General features: G+C 27.0%; 1 protein-coding gene across 3 annotated transcripts in view; it reads left to right on the top strand.

The window, feature by feature from the left end:
• The window catches only part of LOC101240049 (phosphatidylinositol N-acetylglucosaminyltransferase subunit C), a 45104-nt gene extending 28149 nt beyond the window's left edge, over positions 1-16955 (top strand). For 2 of the 3 annotated variants that reach the window (XM_065791059.1, XM_065791057.1), the window contains exons 4-8: positions 2864-2967; positions 3040-3095; positions 10540-10687; positions 16315-16481; positions 16560-16955. In XM_065791059.1, the coding sequence (XP_065647131.1) occupies positions 2864-2967; positions 3040-3095; positions 10540-10687; positions 16315-16481; positions 16560-16605 (521 nt within the window). In that variant the 3' untranslated portion in view covers positions 16606-16955. The remainder of the gene's footprint in view (positions 1-2863; positions 2968-3039; positions 3096-10539; positions 10688-16314; positions 16482-16559) is intronic. The other variant, XM_065791058.1, reaches the window with a different exon arrangement.
• The last annotated feature ends 2831 nt before the right edge of the window (positions 16956-19786 follow it).

Raw genomic sequence — 19786 nt, 5'->3', positions numbered from 1 at the left:
AAGTAGGCCAATGGTGTCTGTAAATGATTTCTCTCTCGATTTCTGAGAATCTGACAATCTGGATTTTTTTTTTTTATTAATTTAAATTCCTGGACTAAAGTTTTCAACTTTAAGACTACATTCGGATGAAATGCTGTCGGAATACGGGCTTTATTCCAAATAATAATCAGTTCATCAACAGTTGTTTTAAGACTTTCAGGCACTGACTTTTTGGTTGAATTAAGATGATAAAAAAATGTTTTTAAAACATCAGATGTTAAGGGAAGAACTTTATCTGGAAGATTTGGCTCTGGTTGTCCAATTAAAAAGATTTTGGTTTGAAGTCGTGTAGAGATAGCAACACGAGATGATGCTGCCATTTCAATGATAACTGAAATATTATGAGAAAATCAAAACTCAATACCATATTATACAAACTTATCATTCAGTTGTTGGTTTATGCAGCTGCAGCAATATATTATAATAATTATTACTAAAGAAATTAAATAAATATTTTCAAATTAGAAATTATTATTATCTGCACTTAATAACAAACAATACACTACCAGACTACCATGCTAGTTTTCTGTAATAGGTTACTAAGGTTAGGTACTATCAAAATATTAATACATTTGTTGTCAAACTGAAATTCCAAATAAAAATAATATTTATACTTGTAAACCTTTTTATTCTGTTTGAACAAATTCTAAATTGAGTTAAATAATAGTATTAAAATTATGAATACAAATTTTAACAAAATGATATAAACACAGTTGTTTTAAACACTAGCAGACATTTTTTAGTCTGGTGCCCTGATGACAGTTAATCTGCTGCACTTTAATTAATCTATATTGCACGCAATCAGACAATATTTCAGTGGAAAAAATCTAACTAACCAGGTTCTAGAAATTTTTGGAACTTTGGAACTTTTTACACGTTTTTGACGTTTTTCGTAAAACTTTATGGTCATTGAGCACCCCCTAAACATTATCTGATTGGAAAGATTTTTTCCACAGTCAATTACTATGTCAAATGGCACAAAATAAACAACTATGCATTCAAATCCGAGAAAAATTTTTTTTTCCTGTGTTCACACGAACAGCCCTAATATATATGTATATATATATATACAGTGCTTCCAGAAAGTATTAGCGCACTCATAATTTTTTTATTATAGACAACTTCAAATCAGTATAAATTGCAAGGCAATTTTAATTTTGAACTAGTTTTTTTTTTTAATAAAAAGTAAAACCAATTAAATTTAATTATAATGTCAAATATTGTCAACCTGCTTGTTTTTTTTATGAGTTAATCAGAAGTTTAATGATTACTCGGAAAAATGTCTGAAATTAAGCGTGCAAAAGTATTAGCGCACTCGTTTAAAATGTATTAGCACACTCGTTTAATTCCTTTGAGAAAAACTTTCTTGGTTAATTTTTGTTAAAAACTCTCTGCTGATTAATAATAGTCAATAAAAAATGTAAGAAGAATAAGTTGAAGTGGTGGAAATATCATTTGAAATACAGTTAGTTAATACTTTAAAATTGCAACAACAAAAATATAGGTTTAAGGAGCATAACAATTGAAACAAAGTGGCAAGTTGTTGGCCTGAACAAAAGTGGTCTCAGCAATCAAGAAATTGGACGTCAACTTGAAATCAGTGAATGCAGCATTAGAACAACGCTCAAAAACTATAATGAGTTTGGAACAGTCAAAGACAAAAGTCGCTCTGGTCGTCCCAAAAAAATGTCAGAAAGGGACGAAAATAAAGCAATTATGCTCGCTAGACGCAACCCAAACATAAGCATAGCCGAAATTGTCTCAGACCTGAATACACCGTTGGGTGCACATCAAGTAAGCCAATCAACAATTAGCAAGCTTATGAAGAAAAACATCTCAATTCATACCTCGCAACAAAGAAGCCACTATTAAGTATCAAAGACCGTCTCAAGCGAAGAAAATGGTGCAAAGAGAGAGCTGCATTGACTGTAGAACAATGGAGAAAGGTAATTTTCTCGGACAAGTCAAATTTTGAACTTATTAATCGCAAGAAAAGGGTTGTCATGAGGAGATACAAAAACGAAAAATATAATCCTTGTTTTATCATGTCAAGAGTTCAAAGAGGAGGAGGTTCAATTAGCATTTGGGGCTGCATTGCTGGATCTAGCAATGGATTGGCGCATCTTTACACTGATCGCCTTAATCAACATCGATATAGAGAGATATTAGAAGGTTTTTTCAAGCCATCAATGGACGTTTTCAAGGCAAACACCACCTGGCAATTTCAACAAGATAACGCTCCTTGCCACACAGCACGCTCAATAAAGCAATACATGAAAAAAAAAAGGTTTAATCTAATGCCTTGGCCCGCTTGCTCACCTGATTTAAATCCTATTGAGAATCTTTGGAGTTGGACGGACTGCAAATTACAAAAAAGCAAGTCCACTAACTTGGTGCAGTTCAAAACGCAGATGCAAGAGTTGTGGAATTCCATGCCACAAGAATTAATCAGAAAACTTATAGATTCTATGCCGCGCAGAGTCTTAGCATGCCTTAAAAACAAAGGTGGTCACATAAAATATTAAACTTTCTTACCATCTTTGAAAAACTGTAAGTGCGCTAATACTGTATATATATATATATATATATATATATATATATATATATATATATATATATATATATATATATATATATATATATATATATATATATATATATATATGTGTGTGTGATAAAAAGACACGTTCAAACAATTTTAATATGTTGGCTTAAATCAATACAATTTTTTTATAGAAATGTGAAGAATAGTTGAAAAATTTGTTATTTATTTGCATATTTATAAGTTTTTCTCACTGTTTCAAAAAATATTTTTGTTTTATAGGTGTTAGCAGTTGCTTTATTGTGTCTTCCTTTGTATTTGCAATATCGCCTATCTTGAAAACATTGACAAAATCTATCAGTACTGATACCATCTATGCAATGACTGTAAATTTTTTTTTTATTATTTGAGTTTTCTCAAATATTATTTCATCTAAAATAAAAACTTTATTTGCTTAGACTTGTATGCTGCTTGCTAACATGCTTTTTCAAGACTATGGTGCAGGTGCTGCTATGTAAGTAATACTTTTGGATGCATTTTTTTATAGTGTAAGTAATAAAAAGTTCTTTTTGTATAAAAAAAATCATATCTTATTATGCTTCAAATTATAAAACTTTGCATGACTATTTTGCGTAGAAGTTTAAAATATTTTATTGAGGTTAAAATGTTTTATAAATGTTTTAACGTCAAAACATTTGAAGTTATCAAAATATTTGTTACAATCAAACCATTACATCTCTTGTGAAACTGTTGATTACAAAATGATCAACCGACTGATTTTGCTCTAACTCAGATTTCCCACTATCACCTGATTTTTGCCATAATCAGTGTTACATAATGTATAGTTTTTTGTTTGTTTTTGTTTTGTTTTTTTTTGTATTTATGTTTACTCCATTTCTTATAAAACATAGGGAAAATATTATTTGGCAAAAAAGTTGTTCTATTTTTGTGTTTAGATAAATTTTCTTGAACTGTAAGTAATTAAAATCAAAATCAAACAATAAAAATTTGAATAATAATTTAAATTGAAAGAGATACAATTTATCGGCAGCATGAAATATGCTCAGTGTTTTTGGACCATGTCTAAATGAAAAAGAGCATTACCAGAAAAACCATTTCATATATGAAGACAGTAGTTTGCACAAGGACAGATAAAAGATTTGTAGATGTAGAGAGTAGATTCAGGAGTAAAAAAATGACAATTATAATAAGAAGAAGGCAACTTTAGGAGATTTTTAGTTTGTAGTGGATTAGGTTACGTTTTTCTCAAAAGATCAGTAGTGAAAGATAATTTGTGAAGACATTTAACAAGAGTGTTGTTAAATGCTGTACTTATGAAGATAAGTAGAGCATTTAACAAGTTAAATTCAAGAGAACAACTAAAATTCATCAGTAATATTAACATTACTGTGTTAATCATTAGCAATAAACAACTGAGTTTTATTTGGTTTCACCAGCCACTGCAATCCCCAAGCTGTCATAGAGATCACATCAAAGAATCATATTCCAAGTGATCAAAAATAATGATTTTTTATGTAAAAATGTTGAGAAAATCATCAGTATAGCTCACAAACAGTGTAAAAACAAGATTGTGGTGCTTTAAATGTTACTGAAAATGAAAAAGTGCTTGAAGCACAGTTTGCAGCAATTAAGAAGAAAGATCCAATAAATTTAGGAGTTTTTTGAAATACATTATTTAATGCTTCAAAAGAGCATCAAATAATGTGAACATCACTTCACAGTTTAGTGTCGAGAGAGCATCAAATAGTGTGAATGTCACTTGACAGTCTAGACTACTTCTCAATATTATAGCAACCAAAATGGTGGTGTGTGAAATAACTATGAAGGAGGTGTGAATTTAGTTTTATTTTTTTATTAAAACTTTTATTTTTAAACTACATTTCTCAACAAACAAAAAATTTTTGTAGAAATGAAAATCAAAACATCAAGATTATTGTCACCCAATCTATTTCATATTTTTGTGGCCAACAATCCTGTGGCTATATAAACTCATTCTGGCTGATATTGATTTAAATGTTAATAAAGCATTAAAAAGTTTTTCAAGATTTTTAGACCTTGTTTTAGTGTAACTTTAAAAAAATCATCTCTTTCTTCCCATAGATGAGATCTATGGAATTAGCTTAATGGTCTGTCTTTTGGCAGACCATTTTTAACTTTATAACTTTTAGTTTGATGCTCTAACACATTTTAACTTTTCGTTTGACGCTCTAATCAACTGAGCAATCCAGCCACCTTTATTAATGCATCAGTAGTTTTCTTACAATAAATATAGCATACCATAACAGCTGAAGTTTAAAATATAATCTTTAATAAAAATGATTTTTTTGGTAATTTTTTATTTATCAAATATGAAAATATAATTTTATTCCAAGTGAAAACACATATTTTAAAAAACTCGTTTAAAACAAATAAAACTTTTTTTTTTTTAATGATAATGGATGATTCAAAATATTGGCAAGCGACCTAAATTAGCTAAATTATTACTCTCAATCAGGTCGCCTGCCAGACGAATAACCAAAGTCCAAGTGTACACCACTGCATATATATATGTAGCAAAGGCGTTAAATATACAGTTTGTGGTTAAAAGCAGCTGTTAGCTTGTGTATGGTATTTAAACTGGCATAATTAAGGTTAGATTACAATAAAACGCATTAATTTAATAGAGGAAACTTATTAAATTTAATATTTTATTAAAAAGCCACCAAAACACAAGTTAAAAGACTAGAATGTCTAGTCTTTTAATTTGCTTTTAATTTAATCTGAATGTTTTTGTTTTATTTTTAAAAAATGAAAACATTAAGAATTATTTTTGTGCGGAGTGTTGCTACATCGATTATCTTATAGCTTGCTGCTACAAGGGAGTGCCGCTACATCGACTGAGGGTTTGTTTAGGACAGGCAGTCTATCAAATAATAATAAAAAACTTTTAAAAAAAACTTGAAGGGGTCTTGAAGTGCCAGGACAAGTTGTGTTTATTTTAAAGGGAATGATAGGAAAAAATGTTTGGGCAGAATTTTTTTAAGTAAAGCAAAATAATAAATGTATACCAACATAAACAAACTTTGCTATTTTACTTGAAGCTCGCCATCTCCACAGTCGCATTTCTCTCAGCGTCTTTAAAATATACGCCGCAATCTACAAACTTTATAATTTATTCAAGCGCATTTAATTATTTAGTTATAGTAAATGATGTCATTGTAGATTTTTTTTTTGAATCAATATTATTTGTTATTGTTTTATTTATTTTTTTAAATAGCATTTATTATCAATCGTATGACTTACCTATAAATTTTATAGTAAGCTAAACATAAGAATATTTTTTTGTGGGGCGCGAAAACCAAATAAAATTGAGATTCAACTCTTAAATAAAATAAATATATAAAAAAAGTAGTTGATCACCTTATTATATATTCTGAATCTTTTTTCCTTTTTATGTAAATAATGGGAACTTTTTTTAGTTTATCTGAGCTGTTTATTGCTATGACGTTTTTGTTCTTCTATTGAAATGACATTTTTAAAATGTTTAAATTTTTAATTAATAAATAATTTTGGTAAGCAATATCATTTATTAGAGATAATAGCCGAGTTCTTTAATTTATAGTTAGAAAATAATATTAAGTATGTCAATTTAGTGGAAATTGATAAATTTCGATGATTTGCATATAAATATTAAGGTAATTTTGTATTTTGCATTTGGATTTTGATAACTAAACGATTAAAATGTTGGCAACTCCATTCCGATTCAAACCTCTTTAAAAAAAGACAAAAAAACTTGTATGGATAAATGAAACTAAATAGTTGAAAATCGTATCAGCTATGAAAATTTGAATTTTGATATTGCTAAAACGTCAAAGTTTAGCCGTTTAAGTGTTGGTGCTGAACAATGGTGTAAATATGGATACTGTAAAACTATGCCACTTGAAAAAGAATGTCTTTGTTGTGTTGAAATTAAGGAAATAAATATCGCCGCAAGTATTACAAATTAAGTAACATTCTTTAAAATATAAACTGATGTGTGCAGTATTAATAATAGTAATAATAACATTAACTTTTTTGTACATAATGGCTTTTTTCTGTACATAAAATTGACAATGAAAGGCTTTTGTTAAACGATTTTCATTTTAAAATTGACTCGATAATACTACACATTTTTTGCAATCTTTAACAGTAATTATTTAACTTTAAAAATAAAATAAAATGAGCAATACGCGTTTTTTTTTTGTTTTAAACATCTTCGCTTCCAACAAGGCTGCAAGCAACCACTAATTAAAGTTTAAAGTTACTGAAAGAGAAAAGATGAAGATTGTAGAGCAAGATAACGATTGACAGACAACTTAAAGGATTGCAAATTATATGAATCAGGAAAGCAAGATACAGAAAGTGAATTCCAAAGAAATGATGTTATAGTAACTGTTATAGAAATGATGTTATAGTAACTGATGTTATAAATAACTAGACAAATAAGAGTTTTTGGAGCACTTAAGAACAGTCACAGAAAATGGATGAGGCTTAATTGAATGACGAGTAACACAAGAATGAATTTTAGTAGATGACACAAAAGACACTAGCTCTTTAGAGCAGTGCCTATTATAGTATTTGTAGAAAAGAAAAAGAGAAGCAACATTAATGGTTGGAGGTTGGCTGCAAGAGCAGGTCCAACTATGTTTACAATGCGTTTTTGCACCTTGTCTAAAAGAGAAAGGGTAATCATTAGAAGATCCGCCCCAACAGTATTCCATACAAAACCAGATTTGAGATTTATAGATTTAAAGTCTTTTGAAATGTCAACAGCGATGGCCTTAACCATCGGTTATAACTGTTACCAAATCAGCTGTAGAATGAGAAGATCAAAATTTTTATAGAATAAATTTTATTAAATATATCTCGCTTGATTAAATAAGTATTTTGAGAATATATGTAACTTGATGAAAAGTTTAGCAAATTATGGGGTTGTACATAATGTACAACCCCATAATTTGCTAAACTTTTCATCAAGTTACATATATTCTCTCCCCCCCCTCCTTCCATTCCACATTTTACTATAGTTTTTTTGAGTACCCTCTATCTCCCTAAAACTATCTATGCTGTTAACCTTCCTACCTAATATTTTATGAAATTTTTTTTACATTAGTGTCTCTGTACTTCTGTGACCCCCTGCCCTCCATCTCGTATACGCTCTTTGCAGACCCCCTCTCCCCCACCCAAGCATATGTACTTTATGAACAATTCCTAAATGCTGTTAATTAAACTTTTATAAGGTTAAAAAATACAAAATAATTTTTTTAACAGAACCTTTATATGGATAATAATAATTTATTAACAATAAATATAACACAAAATTAATTTACAGCAATAAACAAGCTTAAAATGTCTGAAATATTTCATTATTATTTTTAATGCGAACTTTGTAAAAATAACAAAAAAATTATAATAATTTGAAATAACTAAAAATATTCTATAGTAATTTATGATTAAAAAAAAAAACTTTTATATAAATGATAAGTAACTAAACAAATTCTTTAATAATCTATAATGGAAAAAAAAAATCTATAATTGCTTAAAAAAAATTTTAAGATTTCTTCTTGAAATTCTACAACGATGTCATTTACTAAAACTCTTTGGAATTAAACGCGCTTGAATAAATTATCAAGTCTGTAGATTGCGGCGTATATTTTGCGTATTTTAGCTGAAGAAAAAGTTTAAAAGAGTTATGATGGTTTATCCTTTGAATCAAAATCTTCTTAATCTATTAAAAGAAGATATAGACTTTGTATAGATAACAAAGGCGGTCACATACCATATTAACTTGACTTACAGTTTAAAATGAAAAATATCCTGAGACTAAACTTATGATCAAGATTTTTGTAGATATCCTTTTACATAATTTTGTTATTTTCAAAATAAAATACTTTAAACTTGTTCTTTATTCTTGTCATTTTTATATATATTAAAGAGAATTTTATAAATAATAAACTGTATTAAAAATAAATTAAAAATAATAAAAACAAAAGCATTTTTTTAAATAACAAATCACTAAAAAGCTGTAGGTTTTATTCTTTGTCTAAAATTTTTATCACTATTGTGTGTGTGTGTGTATATATATATATATATATATATATATATATATATATATATATATATATATATATATATATATATATATATATATATATATATATATATATATATAAATTTTGATATATATATATAAATTTTGAGTTATATATATATATATATATATATATATATATATATATATATATAACTCAAAATTTGTGATTAGTGAATTTGTTTCTTGTCAAAAATGTGATAAAATCTTGTCTTTAAAAGGATCCCAAAGTGCCGAGACATGTTGTGTTCATATTAAACAGAATGATAAAAGACATGTTGTGTTCATATTAAAGAGAATGATAAAAAAAATGTTTTGTTTCTAACCAGTTTCTATAATGCCATTTTCTAAGTTGAATGGCATTATGGAAGAGTTGAAGCAATTTTTTACAACCCGATGCTCTTTCTAGTGTTAATCAGTTTTGCAGATTAGGAATAAGTATTTTTAATGTTATACTACCACTAGGAAGATTACTAAAGGTGTGCTTAGATACAACTCAAAAATTTTTGATTTTTTAAGCAAACAAAAAAAACATTTTCTTTTTTTTGCTTGAAAACAAACAAAAAATGACATGATGTACTAAAACTCTTAGGAATAAAACGGGCTTAAATAAATTATCAAGTCTGTAGATTGTGGCATATATTATGAAGATTTAGCCTATTACAAAACAGAGAAGGCAAGCTTTGACTAAAACAAAAAAGTTAATTTTTCTTAGTATGCATTTATTCTTTTGTTTTAATCAAAAATAAATTTAGCCCCAACTGTTTTTTTTTTTTTATCATTCTCTTTAATATGAATACAACATGTCTTGACGGTTTGGGATCTCTTTAACTTCTCTCTTTTTTTCAGGTACACACTTGCTTTTTTTTTGCTTTTTTTTTTCGAGTTAACTAATGTAATTGTTTATATAGGTTATGGTTGCTTTTGAAATTCAAGAAATAAATAATAAAGTTGAAAAAATGATAGAGTTTAAAAAAAATAATAGCAAAAAGAAATCAAATATCAAAGATATAATAAGATAATATTGAGCTTTAAAAAGCTAATAACTTTGCATTTAAGGCAGAAAAAATAATGATATTTGCATTTGACAAAGAGAATTGAAATTGGAAATCTGATTGAATTGAAATGCAAGAAAGCTAAGGTGGTAGAAAGTAAGGAACAAATTTAATAATCACTAATTTTGAGTTGCATCTAAGCACACCTTTAGTAATTTCCCTAGTTGTAGTATTACATTAAAAATACTTATTCCTAATCTGCAAAACTGATTAACCCTAGATAGAGCATTGGGTTGTAAAAAGTTGCTTTAACTCTTCTATAATGCCATTCAACTTAAAAAATGGCATTTTAGAAACCTGTCCAAACCATATAAGTGTGGAAACATAAACATTATACCTTTTTTTTTTTTTTAAATCTAAAAAATTTTACTGCTTTTAATTAGATGCAAAATCTTCTATAATATTCTTTTTTTTTTTGTAAAAACTTTGTGTAGCCACTCTATGCCCTGCATTTACAACCTGCACCCTGCACACACTCTTGCATTAGTCAGTAAGATTTTCTGTTGCTTTAATACATTGTTTTGAATAAAAAAACTAAAAAACAAAACTTTTTAGTTTTTTAAGATACTGCTCAAACCAAATCTTTAGTTATTATATGAACACTTTGCTGTGTCTATGGTTATATCAGTTATATATATGCACACTTTTGTTGTATCTATGACTATATCTGTCAATATACATTCAATGTACTGTCAATTTGCCTAATGTTTGTATATATATACATAAACTTATGGGTAATGTATATATATACAAAACATTTTATATGAATTTAGAGTATCCAAAGTTATATCATTAAATACAAGTATTTTTGCTGCTGTTTGTCTTGGTTCTCGTTTATCTTCATCTTTGCAAGTTTATGCATTTGTTATGTTGGCAGTTGAAGTATTTGCTTTATTTCCAGAGCTACGTAAAGACATTAAGGTATAAAATTTTGATTAAAACTAAAAACTCTGAAAATAACTTATGACTCAAAAACATTCTGTTGTTGAAGTGTAGTTACATTAGTATAAATTATGTTATATATATGTTATATATATATATATATATATATATATAATATATATATATATATATATATATATATATATATATATATATATATATATATATATATATATACATACATTAGGTTATATATGTTACGTTATATGTATGTTATGTTGTATATATGTAATGTTGTATATATATGTTAGGTTATATATATATATTACATTATATATATGCTATGTTATATATATGCCATGTCACATATATTTTATGTTATATTTATGTTACATTATATATATGTTACAATATATATATATGTGACATAACAAAGGTTTTATATATGTAATATTATGTTATTTATTATGTTATATATATGTTTCATTATATATATATATGTAATATGTTATATATATATATATATTACGCTATATACATGTTACATTATATATGTTATGTTAAATATATATATATATGTAAGGTTATAAATATGTTATGTTATATATGTAATGTTCGGGGATGCGGAGTCACAAAAAGGATTTGAAAGTCACAAAAAGATTACTTCTTCCAAGTTTTTAGTATCCTTTAGCTCTAAAAATATAAAAAATCGTATGGACTGTTAATAGGAGAAAAATTAAGACTTTAATGTAAAAGGAACAATCATTAGTGATTTCGCCGATTAACCGGATAGTTGGATATCCAGATTTCCTTTCGAGTATCAAAAATCAGAATAATAAAAACCAGCTTTTAAATTTTTCGAATTTGTTTAAATATTTACAAATTTATATTAAAATACGAAAGATAATTCAAAAAAGAAATAAATTTAAAAATGAAAAAATAAATACTTAAATTTAGACTCTGACACAACTGCTAGCAAGCTGACGCTGACAGTGGCTTTTGATTTTTGTTTAATTTTTACTGCAAGCCGCTGGTAGTAACTTTCGCGTATGCTTTGCAAAAAAGGATTAATATTCTTTTTTGTACATTAATTTTTATTCTAGACACATATTTTTTTGTTTTTAAAGTTTTATTAATTCTCTACAAAAGTAATAACAAATAAGAGCCATATTGTGTAGTTATAAAAAATCACTTTACAAAGTTAAGAAATACATGAGAGAAAAAAACTTTAAATTTAGTTCTAAAATAAAGCAGCACAAGGATGTAAAACAAGATTTATTATTATATAAAATATTATTAAATAATAATAATAAAATTATTATTACATATAAGAAATAACATTATATAAAATCGATTAGTACGTCCTTGAGTGGCATTAGTATTTCAACGGCAAACTTAAGAAAGATATCATGCAAAGGAGGAAGTACGTCTGCAATGCAGAATTTTTTGACATAAACATTTTTGTTGACTTTTCATTAGTTATAAGCCAAAGTATTAAATTCATTCATTCCGAATAAGCCAAAGTATTAAAATAAAATTTGTTTGTTATATATTCTTATAACAATTTACAATAGAAATCTCGACGAAAACTTATCAAATATCAATATTACAATTTTTAAGAAAAATCCTTCATAATACTCTGGAACTTTAATTTGCTTAGTCTGCGTATTTTTTTTAACCAATAGAATTTCTTTGTTTGTAGATTTGGCGGGTTTTTAATGTTTGCAAATATTCTTTCCGCAACAAGATTTTTTGAGAATATTCTTGTTTAAGTATGTTTCCATGTTTTTTCTGCGTAATGATTAGTTTTTAAAATACACACTAAAAATTAACTTCATAACTTTAATCTTTACTAATCAAGTGTTTTTTCAAATAATCAAATAGTAGCGAATGCTTTTAAAACATTCGCTAATATAGAAATATTTTTATATAAAAAAATTATATATATAAAATATAAAAATAAATATAAAAACATTTGATATGTAAAGATTAAAGTTGTGAAGTTAATTTTTTAGTGTATATTTTAAAAATTAATTGTTATGCGGATAAACATGGAAACATACTTAAACTTGAATGTTCTCAAAACATCTATGTCGCAACTAAATATTGTATGCGTGGTCAAGATTAGAGTGCGATCACAGGCCTTTCCCGACCAAGCCTAGTGTAGTATATTATTTTCAGTAAATTTAAGAAAAACAGTTTATTTATTATGCATTATGATTAACGACAAAATATATAATAAAATAATTACATTATCATAATACATACAATGCATGTGTACATTATTACCAAAAAATAAGGACTTCATTCAAAAGCGGATAATCGGTTAACCAACAGTTAATGGGGAGGGTTAACTGTTTTTCCAAACGAATAACTGCCGAAATCACTAACAATTATATTTAGAACCCAGACTCCTTTGGAGACATAATGGCTCCAGGACTCTGGGCTTAAAAACAATAAGTTTCAAGACATTAAACCTCATGAATTTTTTTCTTATAGCAGATAATAATTCAACCAACATGTTTAGAGCTTCTGGACACTACAGACCTGGAAAAAATAGAGATATAAAGCAGGATTCCTATAGAACTCATCATCCCTAGTAATGTTATATATATGTTGCATCACATATTTTGCATTCTATATGTGTTGCAATATATATGTTACATTAAGTAAATATTGCTTACATAAGACAGTTAATTCAAGTAATACTAATACAGAGTAAAAATAATTAAAATTATTTTTACTCTGCGAAATTGAAAAAAAAATAGAAACAAGGTACTACTTTAATCAACTAAAAGAAATAATACAAATAATCAAAACAAAAAAAACAATTATTTTTTAATACACATGGTGACAAAAACTCAATTGTTAATAGGCTCGGCCCAGCCTGACAGAAAAATAACTAAAGGGAGTATTTGTCTGACCATGTTATTTAATTGATATATAAGAATATATATCATCAGTGGTGTTGCAATATTCTTGGTGGCCCAATTATAATATACTTTCAAGATTGCTAAATGGCTTTGGCCTATTACAATTTACAATCACTTATTTCACCTCTTGTGTTATATATGTTATGTAAATATAATGTTACAATATATACATGTAAATATATATATATATATATATATATTACATATATTATACATATATATATATATATATATATATATATATATATATATATATATATATATATATATATATATATATATATATATATGATGTTGTTTTATTGTACCAAGTTATGATACAAAGTCTCTTGTTCGTTGGAGAGTGATTAAGTAAATTGTTCGCAAAATAGATCAGTATTAATATATAAAGAGTTTGATTATTTGAAAAAGATACAACTTTGTGATGGAACTAAAAGTTTCATGCCCTTCGGCAATCATCAGCCATATTATATTCTTTAAATTCAGACAAAACCTTTTTTTCTAATTTTAAATATTAAAATATGGCTGATGGTAAAATATGGTTTTTTCTTAATTTAAAGAATAAAATTTGGCTGATGATTGCCGAAGGGCATGAAAATTTAGGTTCCGTCACAAAGTTGTATTTTTTCAAATAATCAAACTCTTTATATATATATATATATATATATATATATATATATATATATATATATATATATATATATATATATATATATATATATATATATATATATATATATATATTTATATATATACTTATTTATATATATATATATATATATATATATATATATATATTTATATATATATTTATATATATATATATTTATTTATATATATATATATATATATATATATATATATATATATATATATATAAAATTGAAATTTAAACTACTTAATAACTTCTTGTATCTGAGTTTTATTTTAATTTTGTGAATTTATATTTATCATTGTTTTCTAATAAAACTCGTTCTTGTGCTGTTATGTATACTACTTTTCTATTTTTATACAAACATTTCCTTGCACATATCTCTGCAGCATATATACAACATTTAAAACAATTTAGTTATTATAAAAGTAATAAATATTGACATATTTATGTTATAATCCTATAATTGTATAATAGAAAATAGAAATATGAAAATATGGGTGGATTGGGAATTGATGGTCATTTGCTTATGTAAAGTTTCTACGACTTCAAGTTTTGTGTGGTGTTGTAAGAAGTGATGCAACTATACGTCAATGGGAGAGTGGTCCAAGTTTGGCAGATAAAGCAGGTCCAACTAAATTTACATTGCCTTTTTAGACCTTGTCTAGAAGAGAAAAGGGCATCGTTAGAAGCACCATCCCAAATATGACAACAGTATTCCATACAGGGACGAATAAGGGATTTGTAGACGAATCATGAGAATCATTGCTTAATTAGCAGGTGCTAATATGCAATGGATTGTATATACGGTTACCATGAGAGACCAGTTGTGAATGATAATCCAAGAAAAAGACTCAGTGACTGGCAATAATTTTGCGATAATTGTTTTCAATATCGTATTATATCATATTGGAAAAAATATTTTGTCAGAGTCTAAATACAAACTTATCTCATCAAATATTGTCCAAAATGTTTGGTGAAAAGAATTAGAAATTTTTAAATTGTTTGTAAGGTTCTGTAAAGTATGTGGTGGTTTGGGTTAATCTAAATTAAAATTTAAAACATTTGTTAATGACAAAATTGACGCTTCAATATATTTTAATAATCTCAAATCCAACTTGCGACCATTAATTTCAAAATTGAGAATGGAAAATGAGTTCAAATTCCAGCAGGATAACGACCCAAAACTACTAGGAAAACGGAGCTATACTTTGATACAAAATTAATGTTTTGGCCATCTCATACTTTAGACTTCTGGTGAAACCTTTGTGGTATATTTTTAGAGAATTTTTCAACTTGATAGAAGGTATAATCCGTACATGGGATAATACTAAATTTTATGAATTATGGTCACTATATTAACTTTAAGCTATATTATTTTTTTTTTCGTGGTAGTTTTTTTATTATAATTTAAGTTTTTTATTGTACAAAAAGTCTTGATTAATCAATCAAAAATACGTCACTATTTGATTTCTTTGAAAAAGAATTCAATTATAAATTTGATATCTTTTCTGAGACAGCTTGTTACTTGCAGTGGTAGTGACTTTTAACCCTATCGAAACTCAGTAATTATCACAATGTTAATATTTTTATTCTGATGAATGTCAACAAAAGGCTTTTACTTATGCCATATTTGGTTTGGTTCTTTTAAGGATGCTTTTTTTTTCTTGTAGACAAAGTCCGAAAATGCATTATAAATGTAGTTGTACCTGCTCTTGCTGTAGCTGAGCTTCTGTTTCATTGTTATAAATTTATCTCTTTTTCTTTTTTACATAACTACCATATCATGACTCAATTGTTTTTAACTTTAGCTAAGTTTCTTTACTGTGCTATTGTACAATTAATTATGCAGTTAATAATTTTATTTCTACATAATCTTAACTAGTATCAGTTTTTACTAGAAAACTTTTTTAAACTTAATAGTTTAAATTAAAATTTAAGTAAATGTTACACAATATATATTAATAAGTTAATTTTGTTATTTTTTGTTACTTTGTTATTCATCGTGTCACTATTTGTTTGTTATTTTCGTATTGTTTAGATAATATTTTATATATCTGGGTCATTTTTATTTATTTTAGTGTTGGTGTCGTGGAGCCGATATTTTTTTAACTGAAATAATGGCTATTTTTACAACATTGTTGTTAGCGCCAGTGAGTCGAATAGCTGCTTGTGGTCTTGTCTTAGCACATTTTATGATAACTTTTTTTTTCCCTATTTGGATGTACCGTTTACAAAGGTATAAAAAGTGAGTCACCATTTTATGTTTATTACTGTTTTATTTTAAAAAATATCAGTATATTTGTATGTATAAATTTTTTTGTAGTAATATACATGGTCCTTGGGATGAAGCCCGAATATCGAATGGTTAAAAGCTTTGAACGCATTAATTGTAAATAGGCCATGACGTGCACAATGATTCATAAACAACATCAAATATTGTGCTTTATACAAATCTGTTGTTAATCCGGTCAAAATAAGAATAAACATTGTGTACTGCACTACAAAATATTTATTGTTTTAATTGTTTGACATTTTCAATAATTTCAACTTCCGTTTAAAGATTGCAAAATCTGAAAAAAACTTTGATTTTTGTCTTATGAATAAAATATGTCTAATGAATATATTATATTATAAATTTGTTTAACTTTTGATAGACAATAATTATGTTAAATTTTTAAAAAAATTTATAATTGGTCAAAAAAATTCATAAATATGATCACATAAAGTGAGTTTTTGTGAAGGTTATTTTTTACTATAAATTCTCTTTAACACCCAGTAAATAGGGCATTAATAAGATTTATGAAATAATAATTGTCATAAATCTTATAAACAAGAGATTATAAATAATTATCGCCTCAAATCTTATTTATTTAAAAAATTTGTACAATAAATAATTATCGCCACAAAACTTATGAATAAGAGGGTATGAATAATAATCGTCGTAAATCTTATTGATATGAGAGTGTGATTAATCATCGTCACTAATCTTATAAACAAGAGAGCATGAATAACTGAATATACGATTAGGCCTACTGCAGAAACCAGACTTGTCCAAAAAATCGCTTTTATCAAATATTTGGAAACTTGAGACATAAACACGTCTTTTAGTACAAAAATATATTCTAATTATAATATAGAAGTAAAGCCAGATTCAAATTTGCCTTAACTGCTGCAAAAAGCAAACATGTCTGATTTTTGCAGTTAACTTTATGCATTGATTGGTTGATGTTTCTTCTTTGTACTTCACATAGGCTTGTAAATGTTTTTAGGGTTAAAAAAAGTTTAAGAGCAAATATTTGCAACAAAGACTAGGTGTATATGTGAAGATGTTTTTTACAAATTTTCTAAATTATTCTATGACATCCAAAAAAGTTATGACCTTTTTTATCAAAATTATTAAAAGTTTATAATCTAGAAAATAAAATTGTTTTGTTTCTGGTTACTAAAACTAGATTTAGTAGATAACTTTGATAATAACCAATGACATTACAACTATTATTCAAAAAAACTTTTTTTTTTTTCAAAAGAAGATAAATTGATAAGGCAAATTTTCAAAATAATAAGAATCAGGCGAAATTGTGTTTGGTCTGCTTCCAAAAGAGTTCGTGGATGTCTAAATATAATACTGGTTCCACACTTACAAGAATTAGGAAAAATTTCACTTGAGAATTATGATCCTAAGACCTAATTGGATTAAAGCTATTTCACATATAATAAAGTACTGAAGGTACTTACCTTCTCAACAATAAGTATCTTCCGATGAAATAAGCAGGTTTCAATCTGCACTAGGCCTTTCTCTAAAGCAAACTTATAAAGCAGCAACTTTTATTAAGACCTGGAAGTGCAGAAAGACATTAAAATCTTGTCTTACAGAGAAACTTAGTGAGCATGATAAACATTCGACATCTTTTTATAGCTCAACAAATATGCTTTTTGATGTACCGAACGTTGAAAACCAAACAAAGAAAGCTCAGCGTGTAATAGTGTTTTATTTCCATTACTTTTCTGGATTAATTGATCATAGAATTGAGAAACGTGAACTTCCCCCAAATGATCAAAAACTTACTATGTTAATGGGACTTGTTTTTTATTTTTTCAAGATTCTGGTGTAAAGAAACTCATAATTTTGGCTATTGTTTAATTTGTAAATGAATCTTATGAAAATTTAAAACAAATTTTGGATAGGCTTGCTTTTGAAAAAATTGCTTTCGCAGCAACTGTAGACATAAAATTGGCTAACGCATTCCTCAGAATAGGCTCTGCTGCATTCACATATCCATGTCCTCATAGAGTTCATTCACACAAAAAAACGAAGCTCTCCGTGGCTCATACAAAAATTGCATGAACCTCCATTTAGATAATCTTCCAGATGAAAAACTCGTTCTTGATTTCCTGCCTGTCATGGAATTACACATGGGTTCTTGGAATTACCAATCACCCTTTTGATTACTTGAACACTATCTTAAATCAAACAGCTTCTTGTTTCTTTAAAGCTACTGACTGGTCATATAAATTGAGCATCCAAAAGCCCCCGTTGCATGGAAGGAATATCAATGGTAATCAATGTAAAAAACTCTTGAATAAAATTGACTTGCTTTAACCATTACTAGTAAGTGCTAAAATTAGGTTACAAGGAACAAAAATAATTGCTGCTTTCAATGAAGTTGTAAAATCATGCTTTAGTATTAGTCCTGATCCCAATTACAAAGACTCTTCATTTGAAATGGCATATAGAGATCTTGAAATTTCAATTACCTCAAAAGTGCATGTCAATCCAGTACATAAGCAAATATCTTGAAATCAGTCCAAAATGCATGACTCTGACCAGCAAAATGCATCCTCAAATACTCAAAACAATTTTTAAAAAAGGACTTGGATTTATAGTGAACAAGTATCAGAATCCATTCATTACGTTTTTATTAGGTTAATTTATTTTTAGCTGTCGCTACGTTTGCCTAAAGAGTTTTACGAAGGAAAACATCCTGGACATTTTTAATCACCTTACCAACTTGAATTCAAAAAAAAAAAAAAAAAGGTGTTCACAAAGGTAAAGTACTTCATTCAGCTAAATGGGGTACCTACTAGAGTTTGTTGGAAATAATTCATTAAGACATTCACCTACTAAGAAATCAACTGAAAAAAATATTTTTGTGAACATTTTAGAATTAAATATGACTTTAGATTTGGAAGACCAGATGTTGACGCTTGTGTTACATGTATCGATGAATATTTAGTCTATTTAGGAATAGTGCAAAAAATATTTTATCAACTTGTTGCTCTCACGTTTGGGACAGGGGGGCAATATTTGTGGAGTATTTTCGTTCTAATGCTCTAATTATCGCAATTTTTTGAAATGCATCTTTATTTGACATAAGTATAAACATACAAACGTTTTGAGTTTGCTCCATGTATGGAAGTTAGCTATTTCAAAGACCAAAAAATGCTGAATCTGCCCCTGGTAAACACCTTGTTGGAATTGAATCGGGTCATGCTAAAAGGAGATAAGTCACAAAAATTGAAAATTGTTCATGCTAGAAGGAGTTAAGACAC

The sequence above is a fragment of the Hydra vulgaris genome, chromosome 02 (assembly GCF_038396675.1).
Source record: "Hydra vulgaris chromosome 02, alternate assembly HydraT2T_AEP".
In the NCBI taxonomy this organism is placed as follows: domain Eukaryota; kingdom Metazoa; phylum Cnidaria; class Hydrozoa; order Anthoathecata; family Hydridae; genus Hydra; species Hydra vulgaris.
This window is presented reverse-complemented; position numbering and strand designations above follow the sequence as displayed.